Genomic DNA, 23,198 nt, shown 5'->3' on the forward strand with positions numbered 1-23,198 from the left:
GCTCTGCACACAGTAAGCGCTCAATAAATACAATTGATTGATTGATTAAGATGTTTTCATTTGTTATTTGTAACTTAGTATGTGACCATTATTTATTGTGTTGGCTAAATGATTATTTTAAATAAAACCAAAGCTCTGGGGAAATAAAGGGGGAGTGAAAATAATAATAATAATAATAACGGCATTTGTTAAGCGCTTACTATGTGCAAAGCATTCATTCATTAATCGTATTTATTGAGCACTTACTGTGTGCAGAGCACTGTACTAAGCTCTTGGGAAGTACACAGTTCTAAGCACTGGGGGGATGCAAGGTAATCAAGGTTGCTCCACATGGGGCTCACAGTCTTAATTCCCATTTTACAGATGAGGGAGCTGAGGCTAGAGAAGTTAAGTGACTTGCCCAAGGTCACCCAGCAGACACGTGGAGCTGGGATTCGAACCCATGACCTCTGACACCCAAGCCCATGCTCTTTCCACCGAGCCACACTGCTTCTCGGTTTGATAGAGAAATCTCTCAAGGTTTGAACAGTTCAGATCCATTTGGTCACATCAGATTAATTTGACAGCATGAAGAGTATATTAGATTCCCATTGGAGGAATTTAGAAGTTATTGAACAGGGTTAAAACTTTATTTTGGTGGGGGGAAACCCCTTGCAAAATCATTTGCTCCTCTGAATGTAGCAGGAAGATAAACTGGTATGGCTTTAAACTTGAAGTTAAGCTTTATCGAGTTCTTTTTGTCTTGTAGCACCACAATGGACACCTCTAGCCACAGTCTTGTTCTTCTCCAGCAGCTGAATATGCAGCGCGAATTTGGTTTTCTTTGTGATTGCACTGTCGCCATTGGAGATGTTTATTTCAAGGCCCACAGAGCAGTGCTGGCCGCTTTTTCCAACTACTTCAAGATGATATTTATTCACCAGACAAGGTATGGACCCGTCTTTCCTAAACCAGAGGAATTTTTAAGACTCTCCTAGCTTAAAATACTTCAGGTCACCAACTCTTGTGTTCTGCTGACACCCTAATGAGATTGGAGCTATTCATATCCCCATTAGTAAAGTGGAAATAATGAAATTCAGAGCACTTAAGGGACTCGGTCAAGATGACATCAGAGGACATTACCCAGGACTAGAAAGCACACGCTTTGGAATCAGAGGTCATGGGTTCAAATCCCCGCTTCGCCAATTGTCAGCTGTGTGACCTTGGGCAAGCCACTTAACTTCTCTGGGCCTGTTACCTCACCTGTAAACTGGGGATTAAGATTGTGAGCCCCCGTGGGACAACCTGATCACTTTGTAACCTCCCCAGTGCTTAGAACAGTGCTTTACACATAGTAAGCGCTTAATAAATGCTATCACTGTTATTATTATTATACCACAATTTTCATTCTGTAGAGCAGTGTTCTTTCCTCTGGATGACACTACACCACGAGGTTTCTGATTTGTTCCTCGGAACTTGGGTAGCAGCAGGTGTTGAAAATCCTAAGTCTTTTCACAGTTTTAATGGATACCCTGTTACAAAGTTCTTACCCGTAATAATAATTGTAATGTTTATAAAGTGCTATGTGCCAAGCACTGGGGGAGATACAAGATAATAAGGTCGGACACAGTCCCTCACGTCCAACTGGGAAGGAGAACAGATACGTAATTCCTATTTTTCGGATGAGGAAACTGAGGCACCAAGATGTTACGCGATTTGCCTAAAATCACCCAGCAGGCAAGTGAGAGCTGGGATTAGGACTCAGGTCCTCTGATGTCCGTGTCCCCGCTCTTTCCGCCACGCCAAGCTCCTTGTGGGCCGGGAATGTGTTTTCCCATTAGGTTGTATTGTACTCTCCCAAACACTTAATAAAGCGCTCAGTAAATACCAAGGATTGAGTCCTCCTTTAGTGCTCTTTCCCAGAGGAATTTCATTGTCGGGATTCCTTTACATCACCATTAGAGATAAAGTGTACCTTGGTTTGAACACTTCCCTTCCTGTCTCTCTGAAGTACTTAGATAAACCTAAAGCCCATTTTTTTAGGCGTTTGTAAACCGCTTCCTATGTGCCAAACGCTGAACTAACCGCTGAGGTTGGACACAGTCCCTGACCCATATAGGACTCACAGTCTTAATCCCCATTTTACATACGAGGTAACTGAGGCACAGGGAAGATAAGTGACTTGCCCAAGGTCACACAGCAGGTACGTGGGAGCTGGGATTAGAATCCAGATCCTTTGAATCCCAGGCCCGTGCTCTTTCCAGTGGGCAACACTGCTCTTTTTCATTAATTTTAGCTTCATAATAATGACATCTATTCTTAGTAGATAATGGCAGGTTTTTTTAATGGTATTTATTAAGCAATTACTATGTGCAAGTCATTGTAATTGCCATGGGTAGAAGCAAGATAATAATAATAATAATGATGGCATTTATTAAGCGCTTACTATGTGAAGATCATCAGGTTGGGCACAGTCCCCGTCCCACATGGGGCTCACAGCCTTAATCTGCATTTTACAGATAACTGAAGCACAGAGAAGTTAAGTGACTTCACAAAGTCACACAGTACACAAGTGGAGAAGCTGGGATTTAGAACCCCGGGCCGTGCTCTATTCACAAGGCCACACTGCTTCCCTTTGTTAACATAGGGTGCCTTTTTGCAGAACATGATGTAAAAGAACACTTTTAAGTGCAGGTTTATCCCCCAGTTTTGAAGAACCGCAATGCATAAAATCCAGAGATCTGCTGGGCAGTGATTATTAACACAGCCGCCCAGCATTATGGAAACCTCAGCAGGGAAGACAGTTCCCTCCCCACCCCTTCCTCCCCTTTCCCTGTATCCTCCTTGTCTTTTTTTTGTGCATGTGTGGTATTTGTTGGGCCGCGGGGCCCTTTGTGATAATAATAATACCCCCGTCTACCCTCCTTCCCTTCCCCACAGCACCTGTATAGATGTATATATGTTTGTGCGTATTTATTACTCTAGTTATTTGTTTATTTTACTTGTACCTATCTATTCTATGTATTTTATTTTGTTAGTATGTATATATGTTTGTGCATATTTATTACTCTATTTATATTTTACTTGTACCTATCTATTCTATTTATTTTATTTTGTTAGTATGTTTGGTTTTGTTCTCTGTCTCCCCCTTTTAGACTGTGAGCCCACTGTTGGGTAGGAACCGTCTCTATATGTTGCCAACTTGAACTTCCCAAGCGCTTAGTGCAGTGCTCTGCACACAGTAAGCGCTCAATAAATACGATTGATGATGATGATGATGATTTATTACTCTATTTAGTTTCCTTGTACCTATCTATTCTATTTATTTTATTTTGTTAGTATGTTTGGTTTTGTTCTCTGTCTCCCCCTTTTAGACTGTGAGCCCACTGTTGGGTAGGGACTGTCTCTATATGTTGCCAACTTGGACTTCCCAAGCGCTTAGTGCAGTGCTCTGCACACAGTAAGCGCTCAATAAATACAATTGATGATGATGATGCTTATTATGTGCTAGGCACTGTGCTAAGCTCTGGGGTAGATGCAAAATGATCAGGTTGGACACAGCCCATGTCTCGCAAGGGATTCACAGTCTTCATCCCCATTTTACAGACGAGGTAACCTAGGCCCAGAGAAGTGAGGTGACTTACCCAGGGTCACACAGCAGACCAGCAGCGTGGCTCAGTGGAAAAAGCCCAGGCTTTGGAGTCAGAGGTCATGGGTTCAAATCCTGGCTCCGCCAACTGTCAGCTGTGTGACTTGGGGCCGGTCGCTTAACTTCTCTGGGCCTCGTGAGACAACCCGATCACCTTGTAACCTGTGCTTTGCACGTAGTTAGGGCTTAATAAATGCCATCATTATTATTATTATTAAGGGGCAGAGCCAGGATTAGAATCAAGATCTTTGTCACTTTCAGATCAGTAACTCACAAAGCCAGGTCCTCCATTTCAGCAGGAGCTTGAGAGGGAGGCAGCACCCACTGGGTTAGGCATGGAAGGCTCAGAATGCTCTTCTGTCCCACCGTGAGTCCGTGTCGCCTTTGGCCAAAGGGAGAGAAACCTGTTCAGCTCCCTGCTCATGGACTACAGCTGTGGGGTGGGGCAATTAAGGCCTCATCCCAGCTGGAAATGCCCCCTGGGCTAATGCCCATCTAGGAAACCGGCCAGACGGCTCACAGAAGGAGACAGCTGCTTCCAAGGGGGATCTTAGAACCAAATGGCAAGAGGGAATGTGCCAGGGTCAAACCGAACTGCGGCTCGGCAAGCGTGCGAATCAGGAGTATCTGGCGGTTGGGGTTTCGACTGGAATCCTCTCAATATTTTCACGTCCCCTTTCTTGCTAGAAGTGGCAGTAGGGATACATGGCTTAAATGGGGACCAAAGGAGTCCCTGCTTTAAAAAGAAAAAGTGGGTGGGGAGGGGGGGGAGATACGTTCCAAGGGAGGGGGCCGGATTTGGGATATACCGGGAACCAGAAAGTTTATGAATAGTGGCAGAAGATGGGACGAGAGATGGGGGATGTCCAGGAGTGATCTAAAGGCACGTCGGAGTTGACTCTGGTCCAGAAAACGAACAAATTACACTCATGTCCTTGTGTAATATCACGGTTCGCAATACCCTCTCATTTTCGAGAAACTTATATACGTATCCTGGGGCATGCCTAAACTGTATTTGCATATGTACCCGCACAAAATCATTTTTAGAATCTTGGTACATATTGACATTGCTATTTCTTGGATCGTGTAATTATATCATGTCTTTAAAAGTGGTATTGAAATTGTTTTTGTCCACTTTTGGATCTCAGGGATGTATTAATGCACTTTACACGGTCTCCTCCGAGACACTGTACTTCATTTAGCGGTCTTTTGCTCAACATAGTGTTTTCACAATAATAATACTAATAGTGGTATTTGTTAAGTGCTTACTATGTGTCAAGCACTGTACCGATCACTGGGGTAGGTACAAAATAATCAGGTCCCACATGGGGCTCACAGTCTAAGTAGGAGGGGGAACGGTTATCAAATCCCCATTCTGCACATGAGGAAAGTGAGGCATAGGGAAGCCAAGTGACTTGCCCAAGGTCACCCAGCAGACAAGCGACAGAGCCGGAATTACGGAACCAACTGGGATATAGGAATAGTTCTAGCCCAGCTCAGAAGGGCTCCCAAATTAGTTCCAGGCCACTGTTTCAAGACCAATTGGGAAGGCAGAGGCACATTTCTACGCAAGCTGCCTCATAGCGAAGAACACTTCCTGACATGCTGAGTTGTGGGTGTGAGGGATAGACTTATTTTTTTCATCAAAACGGTCTTCCGAAAAGTGTAGTCTTAGCCCTTATTGCCCGGGGTAAATTACCATTTGCACCATGCAGACGGGATTTGATCCCCTCTGCAACCCGGATATCAGCATGTCCTCCTGAGTGGCAAATAGTATGTTGGACTTTTTTAGCCCACAGCTCCAGCCCATGGGACCCTGGGGTTTTTTTATTTTCAAGCAACCAGGCAGGCATGAAGAAGCACTGCCAATGGGGAAGACCTCTCAAACCATCAGAAGAGCAGCAGTGTGGCCTAGTGGATAGAGCACGGGGCTAAGTTCTAATCCCAGCTCTTGACACGTGTCTGCTGTGTGACCCTGGGCAAGTCACTTAACTTCTCTGTGCCTCAGTTACCTCAGCTATAAAAATGGGAATTAAGACCACGGGGCAGGGACTGTGCCCGACCTAATTAGATTGTATCTACCCCAGTACTTTAATACAGTGCCTGGCACAAAGTAAGTGCTTAAAGAAACATTAAAAAAAAAAAAAGACCTGAGGATGCACTGTCATAGAGAAAATTATTTCCACAGATTCATTATGTGAAAAATAGCTGCTGGGCCATAGAGCCAGCAAGTGAAATGTGTTCCTGAACACTTGATAGTTTTCCCCATTTCACCATTTTAAAGCGTCTCCTCATTCTGGGATTGTGGGAAAGAAACAGGCTAAAGCCAAAACCAAAATCACCTATTTTCAGACGGGCAACGAGAAGAGAAGGGAATGTTTTTGGGTTTTTTTTTTTTTTTTTGGAAAGATGCGTTTCATTTTGCGTGGGTCTCTCGCTTGTGTTTTCCTCAGTGAATGCATAAAAATTCAACCCACAGACATCCAGCCCGACATATTCAGCTACCTGCTGCACATCATGTACACGGGGAGAGGGCCGAAGCAGAGCGTGGACCACGGCCGCTTGGAGGAAGGGATTAAATTCCTCCACGCGGACTACCTTTCTCACCTGGCGACTGAAGTGAACCAGGCGCTTTCGCCGGAGACCGTACAGTCGTCAAACCTGTATGGGATTCAGATCTCCACCGCCCAGAAAGCAACAGTGAAGGAAGGCCTGGAGGCGAAAGAGAACCCCTCCGGCAAGAGCGCTCCCAGAACCGCAGCCCCGGGCGATCACCACCAGTTGCAGCTGTCTCTCGCCATTGGGCTGGACGACGGCACCCCGGGCCAGCCGATCCCCCGTCCCGCGGCCCCGCCGCCCGAAGAGCTCCCGATAACCTCGGTGTCGGTAAAGCAGGAGAGGTGTGACGCCGAGTCCGTGGTCTCCCCGAATCACCCGTCGTCCTCCTCCGAGATGACGGGGCCCGCTTCCGCGGAGAGCAGCGCCAGGAGGCCCCTGTGCCAGTACTGCGGGGAACACTTTGACTCTCGCAACCGCTTACGAGAACATCTGCACACTCACGTGTCCGGGTCCCTCCCGTTCGGCGTCCCGGCCTCCATCCTGGAAAGCAACGACCTCGGGGACGCCCACCGTCCGGGCGCCGACTCCGGGGAGGCCCTGGAAGGCCGGAGGCTCGGCACCTTCATCCTGAAAGAGAACGAGCGAGGGCCGGCCCAGCCCGGCGGCTGCGACAACAGCCTCGAGCCTCTGCAGATCGGTCAGTTGTCCCTGATCTCCAAAGACACCGAGCCCGTGGAGTTGAACTGCAACTTTTCTTTCTCGCGGAAAAGGAAAATCAGCTGCGGCGTCTGCGGTCACGCGTTCCTGCGGAAGAGCCAGCTGCTGGAGCACATGTATGCTCACAAAGGGCAACCGTACAAGTATAGCCGCTGCCCAAGGTTCGGCAACGCACTGGCCCAGAGGTCTCAGCCTTACCGTGACAGCTGGGCCGACGGGCCGCACAAAAGTTTCGGCCTGCCTCAGGACCACTTAGATTCGCCCTGTGCTTTGGAGTCGGATCTCACGCAAGAAAACGTGGACACTATCCTTGTAGAGTAGCTACTCTCCCCTCAGAACTGCCGTTCCATCTTTCGTTCAGAAAAACGTCAGCCTAGCCAGCCTTTTTATACCTCATTCATTTTTTCACTCATGGAGTGGAGCGAACTCTTCCTCCCACCTGCTGGAATTTTAGTCGCTAGTCTACCGACAAGCTTCGTCCGTGAGATTCAGCTGTAAAAAACACACTTTCTTCATGCTGTAACAACATACGAGCTGCAAGATAATAATAATAATAATAATGATGGCATTTGTTAAGCGCTTACTGTGTGCAATGCACTGTTCTAAGCGCTGGGGAGGGTACAAGGTGATCAGATTGTCCCACTTGAGGCTCACAGTCTTCATCCCCATTTTGCAGATGAGGCCCGGAGAAGCGAAGTGACCTGCCCAAAGTCACACAGCCGACAATTGGCGGGGCCGGGATTTGAACCCATGACCTCTGACTCCCAAGCCCGGGCTCTTTCCACTGAGCCACGCTGCTTCTCTACTTTCTATTTGTGAAATCAAACAGTTTTTTTGAACTCGGCAAAAATCCTGAAAGGTTGAGTTGGTGGATAGAAGGTTGGGAACTGCCCAGAACGGGTGTAGGGTAGGATCAGTAGAATTTGCCAAGCTGAAATTGAAGTGGATAGAAAGGTATAATAGAATCTCTTTACTGGAGCTCAGAAAATGACAAACCTTCTGTAGACCATTATTTTACCAAGAATAGCCCATAATGCATTCATTGTGGAAAAAGTGTAATTGTTTCATACACAGTGTAGTCACAATAAAAGTGCCATGTAACAGAAATTTAGCATGACTTCACGCATTAATTTTAAATTGTTTTTAAAAATGAAAAACCTTATTAAAACTTTTATGACGATTGAAATAGAATCAAATATAAAGTGTCCTCCCGACTTCAGCCTTGCCTCAGAATAAATCGTAAAAAAGGACATCAACATTGAAACCTGTTTGTTGGGTTTTTTTAAGCCAACTTTATTAAGGTTTACTTTTTTAATCTATAATCGTCACGTAACATTAGCAGATACTTACTGAGCACTTCTGGGGTACCTACACTGTACCCATGCTAGGAGATTTCTGGTAAATCAAGAGCCAAGTCAAGATCAGAGGTAAGGTTTACATTTAAGTGCTCCGACTAGGTTTCTGAAAAACCTTTTCTGGCCTGCATAGAGTCAGTTTTGACATGTGTGGAGCTCAAATCCCAGTCCGTAAAATTGGAGGGAAAATTTTACAGTGCCTGGGGGAGAAGATCCTTAGAAAAAATGGATGGGAAATTTCTACCAAGGACTTAGAAGTCTCCTGTGCACCGAAAATAAAATTATTTAGTCTTGAGACTGGGAGCAAAAGCTGGATTCAATAATCAGTAAAACACCACGTGAACCCAAAGCCTTATAAACCACACCTGCGTGTGGTTTGCATGTGTCTACCCAGACCAGATAGTCTATTCTCAAAACATTTCTCTGAAGGTTGTCGTTGCTTGAATGTTCTCTTGATTTCCCCCTTCACAGTGCAGAATAGAGGGAGACCCTTAATCGTCCCTTCCTCGCTCTTCCATGAGCCTAAGGCTTCCCAAAATTTCAAGGAATCCAGCAAAGCCAGGTACAAGAATTTAAGATAGAAACTAGATAGTATTAGACATTTTTGAAGATCATTTATAAAAGATAATTAGCGCTAAAAATAGCATTTTGCCTTGAGCTCCTTTTTTCAAGAGTTCCAAACAACCAATGCCGTTTTGTTCATTCATACGTAGTAGTTTTCTGTTTTAGGAAGCAAGAATTATGAATTGCCTTTGCACAGGTGAGAAAACTGATCCCTGAGGTTAAATGAGCAATGGGAATGCTGGGATTAGGAATCCCAGTCAAGGTTTCAATTTAATCTGTAATAATAATAATAAAAAAAGAAGAATTGCGGTTAAGCACTTATTAAGTGCCAACCATTATTTTAATCACTGGGATAGATACAAGATAGTCAGGTCGAACACGGTCCCTGACCCGTAAGAGGCTCACAGACTGAATACGAATGGAGAATATGGTATTTAATTTCCATTTTACAGATGAGGAAACTAAGGCATAGAGTGACATGCCCATGGTCACTCATTAGACATCTGGCAGAGCCAGGGTTAGAATCCAGGTCTTCCATAGTACTCTCCCAAGCGTTTAGTTCAGTGTGCAGCACGAAGTAAGGGTTCAATAAATACCATTGATACCATTGATGAGGTCCTTTGACACCCCAGACCCAGGCTCTTTCCACTAGTCCATGTTAGTCTACTCTGAAAGAATTACTTCAGTTATTTTGCTTTTGGCTACTTCAACTTTAAAGCAATAATGCTGACTTTCCCATAGAGTTGTACCTGCGTCAATCCGATCATAACTATAGAGTTCCTTAAAAATTGAAACTGCTAAATACGTGGAAGAGCAATTCAGAATTCATTAAACAGATTTTGTTTCTTGGATTTCTTTTAAAAACAGCCTCAGTGTCTTTTCAGATTTCGGCCGTAGCAGGCCACTTTTCTGTTGTGCTGTAAGAGATAAAACATGGTATCAGTTTTAGGGTATGCTCATAAAACAAGAAGATCCTAGCGAGGGTTTCCTCTACATCTCCATCTAAAATGATCTCATCTTCCCTAAACCAACCAACCAACATTTGTCACGAGAGGCAGGTTATCATTTTTACATAAAGATTTCCCCATCTGTAAAATGGGGCTTTGATATCCACTCTCCCTCCCACTTAAACTGGGAGCCCATTATGGGACAGGGACTGTGTTCAACCAGATTATTTTGTATCTACCCCAGTGCTTAGTACAGTGCTTGGCACATGGTAAGCCCTAAACATATACAATTATCATCATTATCATTCTTTGGGGGGAATAGGTATGATAGTCTAAGCAAGAAGTCTTGATTTATAATTTGGAGATGATTACAGTCTCCTAAGGCAGTCTATTTTCCCCATCCCTACAAGTGTTCAAGGAATATCTACCTTACAGGCTGTGGGGGAAATTAGTGTTCAAAGCCTGTAGCTCACTGTTTTTATTTGATTAGTGATTTGAAGGAAGCCTGCACTTTCTCTGTTTAGCTGCCTGTTTTATGCTCCATTGGACCTTTTATTCTGGAATTTCTCATGACCAATTCACCAGTGAGAGCGAGTGGGTGCCTTTTATGTGCGTATTTGGACGTACATGCGTGCTGTCCTATAAATGTGAATGTTAAAAATAGGATGTTAAATGCTTTAGGTGTAATGTTGATTCTAGAATTGTGTTGCAACAATGGGGAGAGCTCCTCTTATTTTTCTTCTTTTTAGAAAAACATCCAGAAAACCACAGGTGTGTTGGCAGAACCAGATTGTATAAATGTGCATGGCTCAGTTGGATTGAAGGAGCTGTACGGTGTCTATTTCTGTAACCTTTGCCAACTAGCAAGCTGGGCCAAGTTTTTCAATCCAAGAGAGGAGAGATATTTGGCTCACCTGTTTCTCTGCCTCTTCCATTTGGTCGCACCATTAAATAGATAATAATAATTGCGGTATTTGTCAAGCGCTTACTATGTGCCAAGCAGTGTTCTAAACGCCGGGGTAGACACATGCTAATCAAGTTGGACACAGTCCCCGTCTCACGGATGGGTTACGGTCCTAATGTCCATTTTACAGACGAGATAACTGAGGCACAGAGAAGTTAAGTGACTTCCCGAGGTCACACAGCAGACGTGTGGTGGAGGCAGGATTAGAACCCATGCCCTCCGACTCCCAGGACCGTGCTCTTTCCACTGGGCCACACTGCTTCGATACAAGCGCTTGGGCTCAGGCCCAAGAAAGCTGGTCAGGTGATTGAAATGGAAGATTTTGGATTCAGAGTTTTTACGCTCTGGTGTTAAATCTAAATTCTAAATTTAAATTCTAAATTCCTGTGAATTTATTTACACCTTTGTTGATGCCCATGTATAACCATACTCGTTTATTTTGACCCTTCTAGTTGTAAATTTTTTGTGTGTTTTCCCCTTTTGAGTGTAAGCTCCTTGGGGGCAGAGAACCCATCATTTCTTTCTCCTGTATCTCCCAAGCACCTAAGACAGTGCACCGTACCAAGTGGGTCCTCAATAATTGCTACTCCTGTGGGTGATTTGAGGATGTCTGAAGCAACCATGAAATTTTCCAGGCTATCACCAACATTAATTAGCCTTAATTGCACGGTTTTAATCAAAGCACCTGAATCATAGCCATAATCCCATGGTGTATACTAAATTATAAAATTATAGGAGTTCAACAAACATTCTCAGCTATAAAGCTCGGTATGGGCAGAGAACATGCCTGCTAATTCTGTTGTATTGTACTCTCCCAAGTGCTCAGTACAGTACTCTGCACATAGTAAATACCATTGATTGATAAAGGCCTCCAAGAAGAGTTATCAGGGAGGTGACAAACCTTGCTGATTTCAGTTCCAGGAAAATATAGAGGTTACAGGGAGAGGGAGAGAGAGAGAGAGAGAAAGAAAAAATTATTGCTAAGGAAATACAGATAATGGGAAAAAGAAGAAGAAATGAAATGTATTTGGTCTTTTTAATAGAAGCGTTGCAAACAAGATGTAAATAGTCCTGAAGGAAATTCCTAGTAACTGGAAAATGTGATTTTGGAAAAACAGGTTGATTGCCTTACCAATCCAAAAGGTTGGGGAGAAGAGGGAAAGGAGGCATGTTACTTTAAGTTGTAAGATCCTTTGGGACAGGGACCGTGACTTTTGATTGTGTTTTACTCTCCCGGGCACTATAGTACAGTGTTGTGTATATAGCAGATAATTCATCATCCAGGATGGTGGCATAGGGGTTGGAGGCCAATCCACTACCATCAACAAGAGTAATGCGCATCTATTGTTTTATGAATTAGGACCAGAAGGATTATCTAAAAGAAGGAAAGACCAAGGTCTCTCTCTGCTCAGAATTTAGAATCTAGCTGAGGGGTTTATAGGGAAGATGTCATCTATTGCATTAGAGAGCAAAACAACTCATGGTGTTATACAGTCTACCGTCTCTGGACTGGAAGCTAGTTGTGGGCAGGGAGTATGTGTAAGCATATACCAACTCTGATATATTGTACTCTCCAAATGCTTAGTACAGTGCTGCGCACACTGTAAGCGCTCCATAAATATGAATAATTGATTAAGGAGGCCTCTGGATGGGCATCATTTTTTCCAGTCCTTTAAGTCCTTTATGGACAAGTTACCTAAACCAATCAATAGTATATGTTGAATTCCCGCCGCCTTGGGCAGACTACTGTCAGCTGTGTGACTTTGGGCAAGTCACTTAACTTCTCTGTGCCTCAGTTACCTCATCTGTAAAATGGGGATTAAGACTGTGAGCCCCTCGTGGGACAACCTGATAACCTTGTATCCCCCCCAGGGCTTAGAACAGTGCTCGGCACATAGTAAGAACTTAGCAAATACCATAATAATAATGAAATACTTTCCCCTCAAAAGGACCTACAATTTAATGGTGAATCCAGCCCCCAATTTATTTTTAGTTAGGAGGAGAACGAGAATGGAAAGATGGCTGAGTGAAAACAGTAACGTCATAAAGGTAATTGGTAAGGCACATAGTAGAGCTATTGCTTTTCGTATGTTTCCAACTGTAAATGTAACTGTATAGTATTTTATTACATCCAGTGACATTAAAGAACTTAAGATGAGACTAAAGGCAGTCGGCAGTCATTCTCCGATGTAGTGCTGTTTTCTTAAAGTTGGCCTTTTGGCGCCCGTGGCACCTCTAGACTGTAAACTCTTTGTGGGCAGGGAACATATCCGCTGATTCCGTTATATTGTACTCCCAAATGTTTAGTTCAGTGCTCTGAATAAATACCATTGATTGATTATTTGAATTACGGTGAGGTCTTCTTTCCCTCTACAAGACTAGGTATTATGAAGTGTGAAAAAGTTGAGGATTTAGAAGAATCGTCATTCTCTCTCATCCAGGATGTATCTGAGGTACACTGTTGCTCTAGATTGGGCGTTTCTTGTCACAACAACCTTTATGAATCAACCGCAATCTTTCTGTCAGAATCAATCAACTGGAATAATTTTCATAAAAACTGTGACTACTATTTGCTCAAAAAACAAGAGAAATGGTTAAAAAAATGCAAAATTCTAAGGACACAAAGTAGCATAACAGCTATATCAACAACTCACCCTATTGTTGCATGAAAAAATATTGAGATTCCGTATACTGGATTTGTATGTAGATCACTTCCTTTGGAAACTCTGTATTCTCCATGGTTAGACTGCAAGTAATGGATTTCATGTATTCTATCAAGAGAAATAAATTAATCTGACAATCAGCAGAGTAATATGAGAATGGCTGTTTCAATCAAATATCTGAATTGTGAAAATTCAGATCGGGAAATTAAGAGCTATATCTAACCTATTTAATCAGGTTTATAATCAATCATAAAATATAATAGAGTTGACTGCACAGATTTGGCCTCTGAATTTCATCTCATTGATATTAGTGCTCATTTAGCATTTTTGCTCTGTTATCAAGTAAAAAATAATATATGTAATGCCTATATATATATATATGTATATATATATATATATACACACACACATATGTAATTCTAAATATTTTAAAGTCACTTTATCAGGAGCAATTGTGGGTCTCGTTCCTTTTCTTTAAATTTATTTTATTTTGTTAGTATGTTTGGTTTTGTTCTCTGTCTCCCCCTTTTAGACTGTGAGCCCACTGTTGGGTAGGGACTGTCTCTATATGTTGCCAATTTGTACTTCCCAAGCGCTTAGTACAGTGCCCTGCACATAGTAAGTGCTCAATAAATACGATTGATGATGATGATGATGATGATGTAACTCTAGGAAAATGCTCAGCATGAAAGGGTCATGCTCAAATTTATCTACATAGGGTCTGGGTAAGTGTTATCACTGTGAGGTTGCATAATACATTCATTCATTCAATCGTATTTATTGAGTGCTTACTGTGTGCAGAGCACTGTAGTAGGCGCTTGGGAAGTACAAGTTGGCAACACATAGAGACGGTCCCTACCCAACAGCGGGCTCACAGTCTAGAAGGGGGAGACAGACAACAAAACAAAACATATTAATGAAACAAAATAAATAGAATAAATATGTACACATAAACACATGAAACAGTCCTACCCATTCCTTAGGATGCATTAACCGAAACCCTGAGCAAGAATGGTAGGTGGGTTTTCAAGATACTTTACTGGATCAATCAATCAATCAATCGTATTTATTGAGCGCTTACTATGTGCGGAGCACTGTACTAAGCGCTTAATGCAGAAAGCTGTCACGCGACCCTTTCAAAAAGAGGACAGCCCAGTTGTCCGTACAACATCCCCCTTCCTTTCCTCTCCCTGCCCCCTTCCCCGCAGCCTCACAACTCAAAAGTAGAGCAAATGTTTTCCCGTTTGAGTTTCATTTCACTGTCCCTCTTTGGAAAGTTCCGTTGGATGAATTGGATGAAGCTATAATTCTGTTTATTCTGACGGTTTCGACACCTGTCTACATGTTTTGTTTTGTTGTCTGTCTCCCCCTTCTAGACTGTGAGCCTGCTGTTGGGTAGGGACCGTCTCTATCTGTTGCCGACTTGTACTTCCCAACACTGTGCTTAATACAGTGCTCTGCAAGCAGTAAGCACTCAATTCAATCGTATTTATTGAGCGCTTACCATGTGCAGAGCACTGTACTAAGCGCTTGGGAAGTACAAGTTGGCAACATATAGAGACAGTCCCTAAATCCGACTGAATGAATGAATGGATAGCAGGGAGGGGAGATAGTACGAAAGTGCTCTCAGAACCAACTTTTTTATAGTTGTATTTTTCGGTCACAGTCTAAAAAATACTTTAAGACGTGACTGCCGTATTGAGTTACTACATAAAAACCACAGATATTCTAAATGAGAGCACCATTTTGAAGTGAGGGTGTTTTTGCATTAAGCATGGCTAAGTGGCACAGTGTTGGGAGTCAGAGGTCATGGGTTCTAATCCCGGCTCCCTCACTTGCCTGCTGGGGGACCTTGGGCAAGTGACTTCGCTTCTCCAGCCTCAGTTGTCTCATCTGTAAAATGGGGATGAAGACTGTGAGCCCCACGCGGGCCAACCCGGTGACCCTGTATCTGCTCCAGTGCTTAGAACAGTGCTTGGCACATAGTAAGCGCTTAACAAATACCATCCTTAATTTGCATCTGTTATCTTTTTAATAGCCTCACTTGTTTGTATTTTTTAAAAGGCCGCTTGATGCAAAATAAAAATGCACTTACTTTGCTGCTTGGCAAGGGGTCACTGGACTCTGACCAGCATTTTAGTATAAGAACGACGATGGTCATTGGAAAGGTTGAATGCCGAAAGACTTTTTCATAGAATGGAAGTTCCTGCTTGGGGTCAATAATTGAGAAGTGGTATGGCATAGTGAATAGACCAGGGACCTGGGTGTCAGAAGGTCATGGGTTCTAATCCCGGCTCCGCCACTTGTCTGCTGTGTGACCTCGGGCAAGTCGCTTAATCAATCAATCAATCGTATTTATTGAGCACTTACTATGTGCAGAGCACCGTACTAAGCGCTTGGGAAGTACAAGTCGGCAACATATAGAGACAGTCCCTACCCAACAGTGGGCTCACAGTCTAGAAGGGGGAGACAGAGAACAAAACCAAACATACTAACAAAATAAAATAAATAGAATAGATATGTACAAGATAAATAAATAGAGTAGTAAATATGTGCAAACATATATACATATATACAGGTGCTGTGGGGAAGGAAAGGAGGTAAGATGGGGGGGGATGGAGAGCGGGAACGCTTGGGAATCAATCTGTGCCTCGGTTACCTCATCTGTAAAATACGGATTGAGACTGGGAGCTCTATGCGGGACAGGGACTATGTCCAATACAGTTTGCTTACATCCACCCCAGCACTTAGTAAAGTGCCTGGCACATAGTAAGCACTTAACAAATTATTATCATTAAGTGCCGTCGAGTTGTTTCCGATTCATTTTAGACTGTGAGCCCAATGTTGGGTAGGGACTGTCTCTATATGTTGCCAATTTGTACTTCCCAAGCGCTTAGTACAGTGCTCTGTACATAGTAAGCGCTCAATAAATACGATTGATGATGATGATGATGATTCATGGATATCCTTTCTCCAGAACATCCTGTCCTCTGCCATAATCTGCAACCTTTTTAACGGTTCTTCCGTTATCGTTTGTTGTGGTCTCTATCCATCTAGCAGCTGGTCTGCCTCTGTCACATTTTCCCTAGACTTTTCCTATACCATAATTATTACTGTTATTATGAGTGGCACAGAGTGGGGCATGGATTACTCAAATGGGGTTGGTGTCCCTATATATGTATATATGTTTGTACATATTTATTACTCTATCTATTTATTTTACTTGTACATATCTATTCTATTTATTTTATTTTGTTAGTATATTTGGTTTTGTTCTGTCTCCCCCTTTTAGACTGTGAGCCCCCTGTTGGGTAGGGACTGTCTCTATATGTTGCCAATTTGTACTTCCCAAGTGCTTAGTACAGTGCTCTGCACCCAGTAAGTGCTCAATAAGTACGATTGATGATGATGATGATATTGGTCCTCGCCCCCACGCCCAGCAACATCTGAGCTCCATCTCAGGCGCTGATGGATGTACTCCTGGAATCGGACTCCTCTTGTCCTCTTGGAGAAAAGCCGGAGGTCGAGACTGACGCTGTTTCCCCCATACACTCAATCATCAGACTCTCCAAGGGTGTCTAGTGTGTAGCTAGAAACACTGAGAGGCGGAGTGGCCCATAAAATCTGTCTTCTTATCAAGAATTGTACTTTCAGAGGTGAAGAGGCCAATGTGGTTGAACTTACATGCAACAGATGATTGATCCCAGTAGTGCTACTAAGGGCTGCATCGTATTTGTTACTTAATAATAATAATAATAATAATAATAACGCACCCATTATTCTTGTCCGGTTTCTTCCTCACCTCCTCCAGGAGGCCTTCCCAGACTGAGCCCCTTCCTTCCTCTCCCCCTCGTCCCCCTCTCCATCCCCCCATCTTACCTCCTTCCCTTCCCCACAGCGCCTGTATATATGTATATATGTTTGTACATATTTATTACTCTATTTATTTATTTTACTTGTACATATCTATTCTATTTATTTTATTTTGTTAGGATGTTTGGTTTTGTTTTTTTTTTTTCTCTGTCTCCCCCTTTTAGACTGTGAGCCCAATGTTGGGTAGGGACTGTCTCTATATGTTGCCAATTTGTACTTCCCAAGCGCTTAGTACAGTGCTCTGCACATAGTAAGCGCTCAATAAATGTGATTGATTGATTGATTGATACCACATCTTGCCAATAATAAAAGTGAAAAGATTACTGATAACTCTGCAGTTCCTCAACTGGCCAGAAGGTGGCAGTAGCCCATCACGTAATGCCAATTTTCTTGCCATTTAATGCCAATTTTCTTGCCATTTAATGCCAGTTTTCTTGCCATTTAATGCCACTTTTCTTGCCATTTAATGCCACTGTCTTGCACGCATAGCCTGGACGCCCTCTATTCATTTTTTCCCCCTCCAACTGGAAAGGACGCTCACACTATTCACCTCCACTCCCCATTCTGTACTGTAAAGAATGGAGCTCAATAAGACAGTATCAATCAAGGGTGTTTAGTGAGCGCTTCCTGCGTCCAGAGCGCTGTACTAAGTTTGGAAGAATACAACAGAGTGGTAGACACACAGAGCTTGCAGTCTAAAGGGGGAGGAAAACATTAATATAAATAAGTACAGCTATGCACATAAATTCATTCATTCAATCGTATTTATTGAGCGCTTACTGTGTGCAGAGCACTGTACTAAGCGGTTGGGAAGTACAATCAATCAATCGTATTTGTTGAGCGCTTACTGTGTGCAGCGCACTGGACTAAGCGCTTGGGAAGTACAAGTTGGCAACATATAGAGACGGTCCCTACCCAACAGCGGGCTCACAGTCTAGAAGGGGGAGACAGACAACAAAACAAAACATACTAACAAAATAAATAGAATAACTATGTACAAGTAAAATAAATAAATGGAGTAATAAATACGTACAAACATATATAGATATATACAGGTGCTGTGGGGAGGGGAAGGAGGTAAGGCGGGCGGAATGAGGAGGGGGAGAGGAACAGAGAGGAAGTAGTGGAAAAGAGGGTTTAATCAAGGAAGGCCTCTTGGAGGAGATTATTATTATTATTATTATTATTATCATGGTATTTGTTAAGTGCTTACTACATGCCAAGCACTGTTCTAAGCACTGGGATAGATACAGGGTAATCAGGTTGTCCCAAGTGGGGCTCACACTTTTAATCCCCATTTTACAGATGAGGTAACTGAGGCCCAGAGAAGTGTAGCGACTTGCCCCAGGTCACACCGCAGACAAGTGGCGGAGCCAGGATTAGTACCCATGTCCTCTGACTCTTAGGCCCGTGCTCTTTCCACTAAGCTACCCTGCGTCTCTGATGTGAAGACCACCACTCTTCCTACTTATTAAAATCACATCTCCTTATTAAAGTCACAAGTTGCAGCAGGAAATCAGTGAGGTCAGATAGGGTCAGGTGATTAAGGGCTCTAGAGTTAAGGAGTTTCTGTTTGATGGGGAGGTAGATGGACAGCCACTGGAGGTTCTTGGGAAGTGGGGAAATGGACTGAAAGGGCAGCAGAGCAAAGTGGGGAGAGACAGGAGGCAGGGAGGTCAGCAAAAAGTAGTTAAGGCGGGATAGGATAAGTGATGTAGCAGTTTGGGTGAAGAGGAAAAGGTGGATTTTTTTTTAATTGAATTTGTTGAGCATTTACTATGTGCCAGACACTGTATTAACTGCTGGGGTACGTACGAGCTAATCGAGTTGGCCACAGTCCACATCTCACACGGGGCTCATAATCTTTATCCCCATTTTGCAGAGGAGGGAACGGAAGCACAGAGAAGTGAAGTGGCCTGCCCGAAGTCACACAGCAGACGAGTGGCAGAGCCGGTATTAGAACCCAGTTCCTTCTGACTCCCTATCCCCTATGCCCTATCCACTAGGCCTTGCTGCTTCTCAGAGATTTTAGCCACGTTGTGAAGGTAAAAATGACAGGATTTGGTGGCAGATTGAATATGTGAGGAGAACGACAGATGGGTCGAGGATAAGGCCAAGGTTATGGGCTTGTGAGGTTGGGAGGATAGTGGTGATAGGACAATGGTGGAAAACACAGGGTTAGGAAAAGGTTTGTGTTGTAAGGTTAAGGAGTACTGTTTTGAACATGTTAAGTTTGAGGGGACAAGGTTCATTTATTCATTCATATTTATTGAGCGCAAACTGTGTGCAGAGCACTGTACTAAGCGCTTGGGAAGAACAAGTTGGGTTAAATCCAAGGAAAGATTTCTTGAAAGCAGGAGGAAATGTGAGACAATGTGAGAAAGCAGGAGGAAAGGTGGGCAAGTCACTTAACTTCTCTGTGCCGCAGTTACCTCATCTGTAAAATGGGGATTAAGATGTGAGCCCCCCTGTGGGACAACCTGATCACCTTGTAACCTCCCCAGCGCTTAGAACAGTGCTTTGCACATAGTAAGCACTCAATAAATGCTATTATTATTATTATTATTATATTATTATGTCAGGGATGGAGAGATATATATGGGAATCATTCTTATAAAGATGTTAGTTAATGTCAAGGGAGAGTGTGAGAGATGGAGAATCCTCAGCAGTATCCTCAGAGGAGCTCTCCTCCCTCCTCTCAAGTGCTACTCCGGCCACCTGTGCTTCTGACCCCATTCCCTCTCATCTCATGAAATCTCTCGCTCCATCCCTTCTCCCCTCCTTAACTTCCATCTTCAACCGCTCACTCTCCACTGGTTCCTTCCCCTCTGCCTTCAAACATGCCCATGTCTCTCCCATCCTAAAAAAAAAACCCCTCTCTTGACCCCACCTCACCTTCTAGTTATCGCCCCATATCCCTCCTACCATTCCTTTCCAAACTCCTTGAATGAGTCGTCTACATGTGCTGCCTCGAATTCCTCAACACCAACTCTCTCCTCTACCCCCTCCAGTCTGGCTTCCGTCCCCTACATTCCACGGAAACTGCCCTCTCAAAGGTCACCAGTAACCTCCTGCTTGCCAAATCCAACGGCTCATACTCTATCCTAATCCACCTCGACCTCTCAGCTGCCTTCGACACTGTGGACCACCCCCTTCTCCTCAACACGCTATCCAACCTTGGCTTCACAGACTCCGTCCTCTCTTGGTTCTCCTCATCTCTCCGGTCGTTCTTTCTCAGTCTCTTTTGCAGGCTCCTCCTCCCCCTCCCATCCCCTTACTGTGGGGGTTCCCCAAGGTTCAGTTCTTGGTCCCCTTCTGTTCTCGATCTACACTCACTCCCTTGGTGACCTCATTCGCTCCCACAGCTTCACCTATCATCTCTACGCTGATGACACCCAGATCTACATCTCTGCCCCTGCTCTTTCTCCCCCTCCCTCCAGGCTCGCATCTCCTCCTGCCTTCAGGACATCTCCATCTGGATGTCTGCCCGCCACCTAAAACTCAACATGTCCAAGACTGAACTCCTTGTCTTCCCTCCCAAACCCTGCCCTCTCCCTGACTTTCCCATCACTGTTGACGGCACTACCATCCTTCCTGTCTCACAGGCCCGCAACCTTGGTGTCATCCTTGACTCCGCTCTCTCGTTCACCCCTCACATCCAAGCCGTCACCAAAACCTGCCAGTCTCAGCTCCTCAACATTGCCAAGATCCGCCCTTTCCTCTCCATCCAAACCGCTACCCTGCTCGTTCAAGCTCTCATTCTATCCCGTCTGGACTACTGTATCAGCCTCCTCTCTGATCTCCCATCCTCATGTCTCTCCCCACTTCAATCCATACTTCACGCTGCTGCCCAGATTGTCTTTGTCCAGAAACGCTCTGGGCATGTTACTCCCCTCCTCAAAAATCTCCAGTGGCTACCAATCAATCTGTGCATCAGGCAGAAACTCCTCACCCTGGGCTTCAAGGCTGTCCATCCCCTCGCCCCCTCCTACCTCTCCTCCCTTCTGTCCTTCTCCAGCCCAGCCCGCACCCTCCGCTCCTCTGCCGCTAATCTCCTCACCGTTAGGCCTCGTTCTCACCTGTCCCGCCGTCGACCCCCGGCCCACGTCATCCCCCGGGCCTGGAATGCCCTCCCTCCCAACATCCGCCAAGCTAGCTCTCTTCCTCCCTTCAGGGCCCTACTGAGAGCTCACCTCCTCCAGGAGGCCTTCCCAGACTAAACCCCCTCCTTCTTCTCCCCCTCCTCCCCCTCTCCATCCCCACCATCTTGCCTCCTTCCCTTCCCCACAGCACCTGTATATATGTATATATGATTGTACATATTTATTACTCTATTTATTTATTTATTTATTTTACTTGTACATATCTATTCTATTTTATTTTGTTAATATGTTTGGTTTTGTTCTCTGTCTCCCCCTTCTAGACTGTGAGTCCACTGTTGGGTAGGGACCGTCTCTATATGTTGCCAACTTGTACTTCCCAAGTGCTTAGTACAGTGCTCTGCACACAGTAAGTGCTCAATAAATATGATTGATTGATTGATTGATTGAGAATAGAAAGGGACCCAATACTGAGCCTTGAGGGACTCACCTTGTAAGAGGGTGGGAGACAGAGGAGGAACCTGAAAAGCAAACCGAGAAGGAATGGTCAGAAAGATAGAACCAGGAGAGGACAGTGTCAGTGAAGCCAAGGTTAGCTGATGTTTTTGGGAGAAGAGGGTGGTCCACAGTGTCGAAGGCAGCTGAGAGGTCTAGAAAGATTAAGCTGGAAAGAAGGAGGTCATTCCTGCCCTTAGGGCCGTTTCCATAGAACAAAGGGGATGGAAGCCAGATCGGAGGGGGTCAAGGAGAGAATTGGAGAAGAGGCAGTAGAGGCAGCGGGAGTTTCCACGTATCGCCCCATCTCCCTCCTACCTTTCCTCTCCAAACTCCTTGAGTGGGTTGTCTACACCCACTGTCTCCAGTTCCTCTCCTCCAATTCTCTCCTTGACCCGCTCAACCCACAAATTCAGTGTCACCAAATCCTCATTTCTGCCTCACAACATCACTAAAATCTGGCCTCTCCATACAAACTGCTGCTACACTGATCTAAGCACTTACCCTATCCCACTTAAACAACTGCATCAGCCTCCTTGTTAACTTCCCTGCCTCCTGTTTCTCCCCACTCCATTCCCTACTTTACTGTGCTGGCAGGATCATTTTTCTAAAAACACGATCAGTCCACGTCTCCCCACTCCTCAAGAACCTCCAGTGGTTGCCTGCCCACCTCTGCGTCAAACAGAAACTCCTTATCTTCAGCTTTAAAGCAATCAGCTAGCCCCCTCCTACCTCACCGAGCTTATTTTCTTCTACAGCCCAGCCCACACACTTCACTCCTTTAGCAGCAGCTTGCTCACTGAGCCCCCATCTTGTCTAGCTAGCCTCTGACCCTTTCCCTCCCTTTCCATTTATGACAAACTGCTAGTCTTCTCACTTACAATAATAATAACGGCATTTGTTAAGCACTTAACTATGTGCCAGGAACTGTACTAAGCGCTGGGGTGGATACAAACAGATTGGGTTGGAGCGTGGCTCAGTGGAAAGAGCTCAGGCTTTGGAGTCAGAGGTCAGGGGTTCAAATCCCGGCTCCGCCACTTGTCAGCTGTGTGACTTTGGGCAAGTCACTTCACTTCTCTGGGCCTCAGTTCCCTCATCTGTAAAATGGGGATTAAGCCTGTGAGCCCTCCATGGGACAACCTGATCACCTTGTAACCTTCCCAGAGCTTAGAACAGTGCTTTGCACATAGTAAGCGCTTAATAAATGCCATCATTATTATTATTGGACACAGTCCCTGCCCCATGTGGGGCTCACAGTCTCAATCCTCATTTTACAGATGTGGGAACTGAGGCCCAGAGAAGTGAAGTGACTCGTCCAAGGTCACACAGCAGA

General features: G+C 44.5%; 1 protein-coding gene across 2 annotated transcripts; it reads left to right on the forward strand.

Moving 5' to 3' along the window:
* Positions 1-740: 740 nt before the first annotated feature.
* ZBTB25 (zinc finger and BTB domain containing 25) lies at positions 741-7,488 on the forward strand. 2 transcript variants are annotated; one of them, XM_038765590.1, is made up of 2 exons: positions 741-928; positions 6,082-7,488. In XM_038765590.1, the coding sequence occupies exons 1-2, from the start codon at positions 756-758 to the stop codon at positions 7,223-7,225; spliced, it is 1,317 nt and encodes a 438-aa protein (XP_038621518.1). In that variant the 5' UTR covers positions 741-755; the 3' UTR covers positions 7,226-7,488. The 2 variants fall into 2 exon arrangements, with proteins under 2 accessions (XP_038621518.1, XP_038621519.1); XM_038765591.1 differs by having other exon boundaries at positions 877-928; positions 6,108-7,488.
* The last annotated feature ends 15,710 nt before the right edge of the window (positions 7,489-23,198 follow it).

Source organism: Tachyglossus aculeatus, chromosome 23 (genome assembly GCF_015852505.1).
Source record: "Tachyglossus aculeatus isolate mTacAcu1 chromosome 23, mTacAcu1.pri, whole genome shotgun sequence".
NCBI classification, from domain to species: Eukaryota; Metazoa; Chordata; class Mammalia; order Monotremata; family Tachyglossidae; genus Tachyglossus; species Tachyglossus aculeatus.

Coding starts and splice junctions, on each gene's coding strand:
- ZBTB25 (XM_038765590.1), top strand. CDS start 756: ATGGACACCTCTAGCCACAGTCTTGTTCTTCTCCAGCAGCTGAATATG. Junction 929..6,081: donor ATATTTATTCACCAGACAAG/GTATGGACCCGT, acceptor TGTTTTCCTCAG/TGAATGCATAAAAATTCAAC.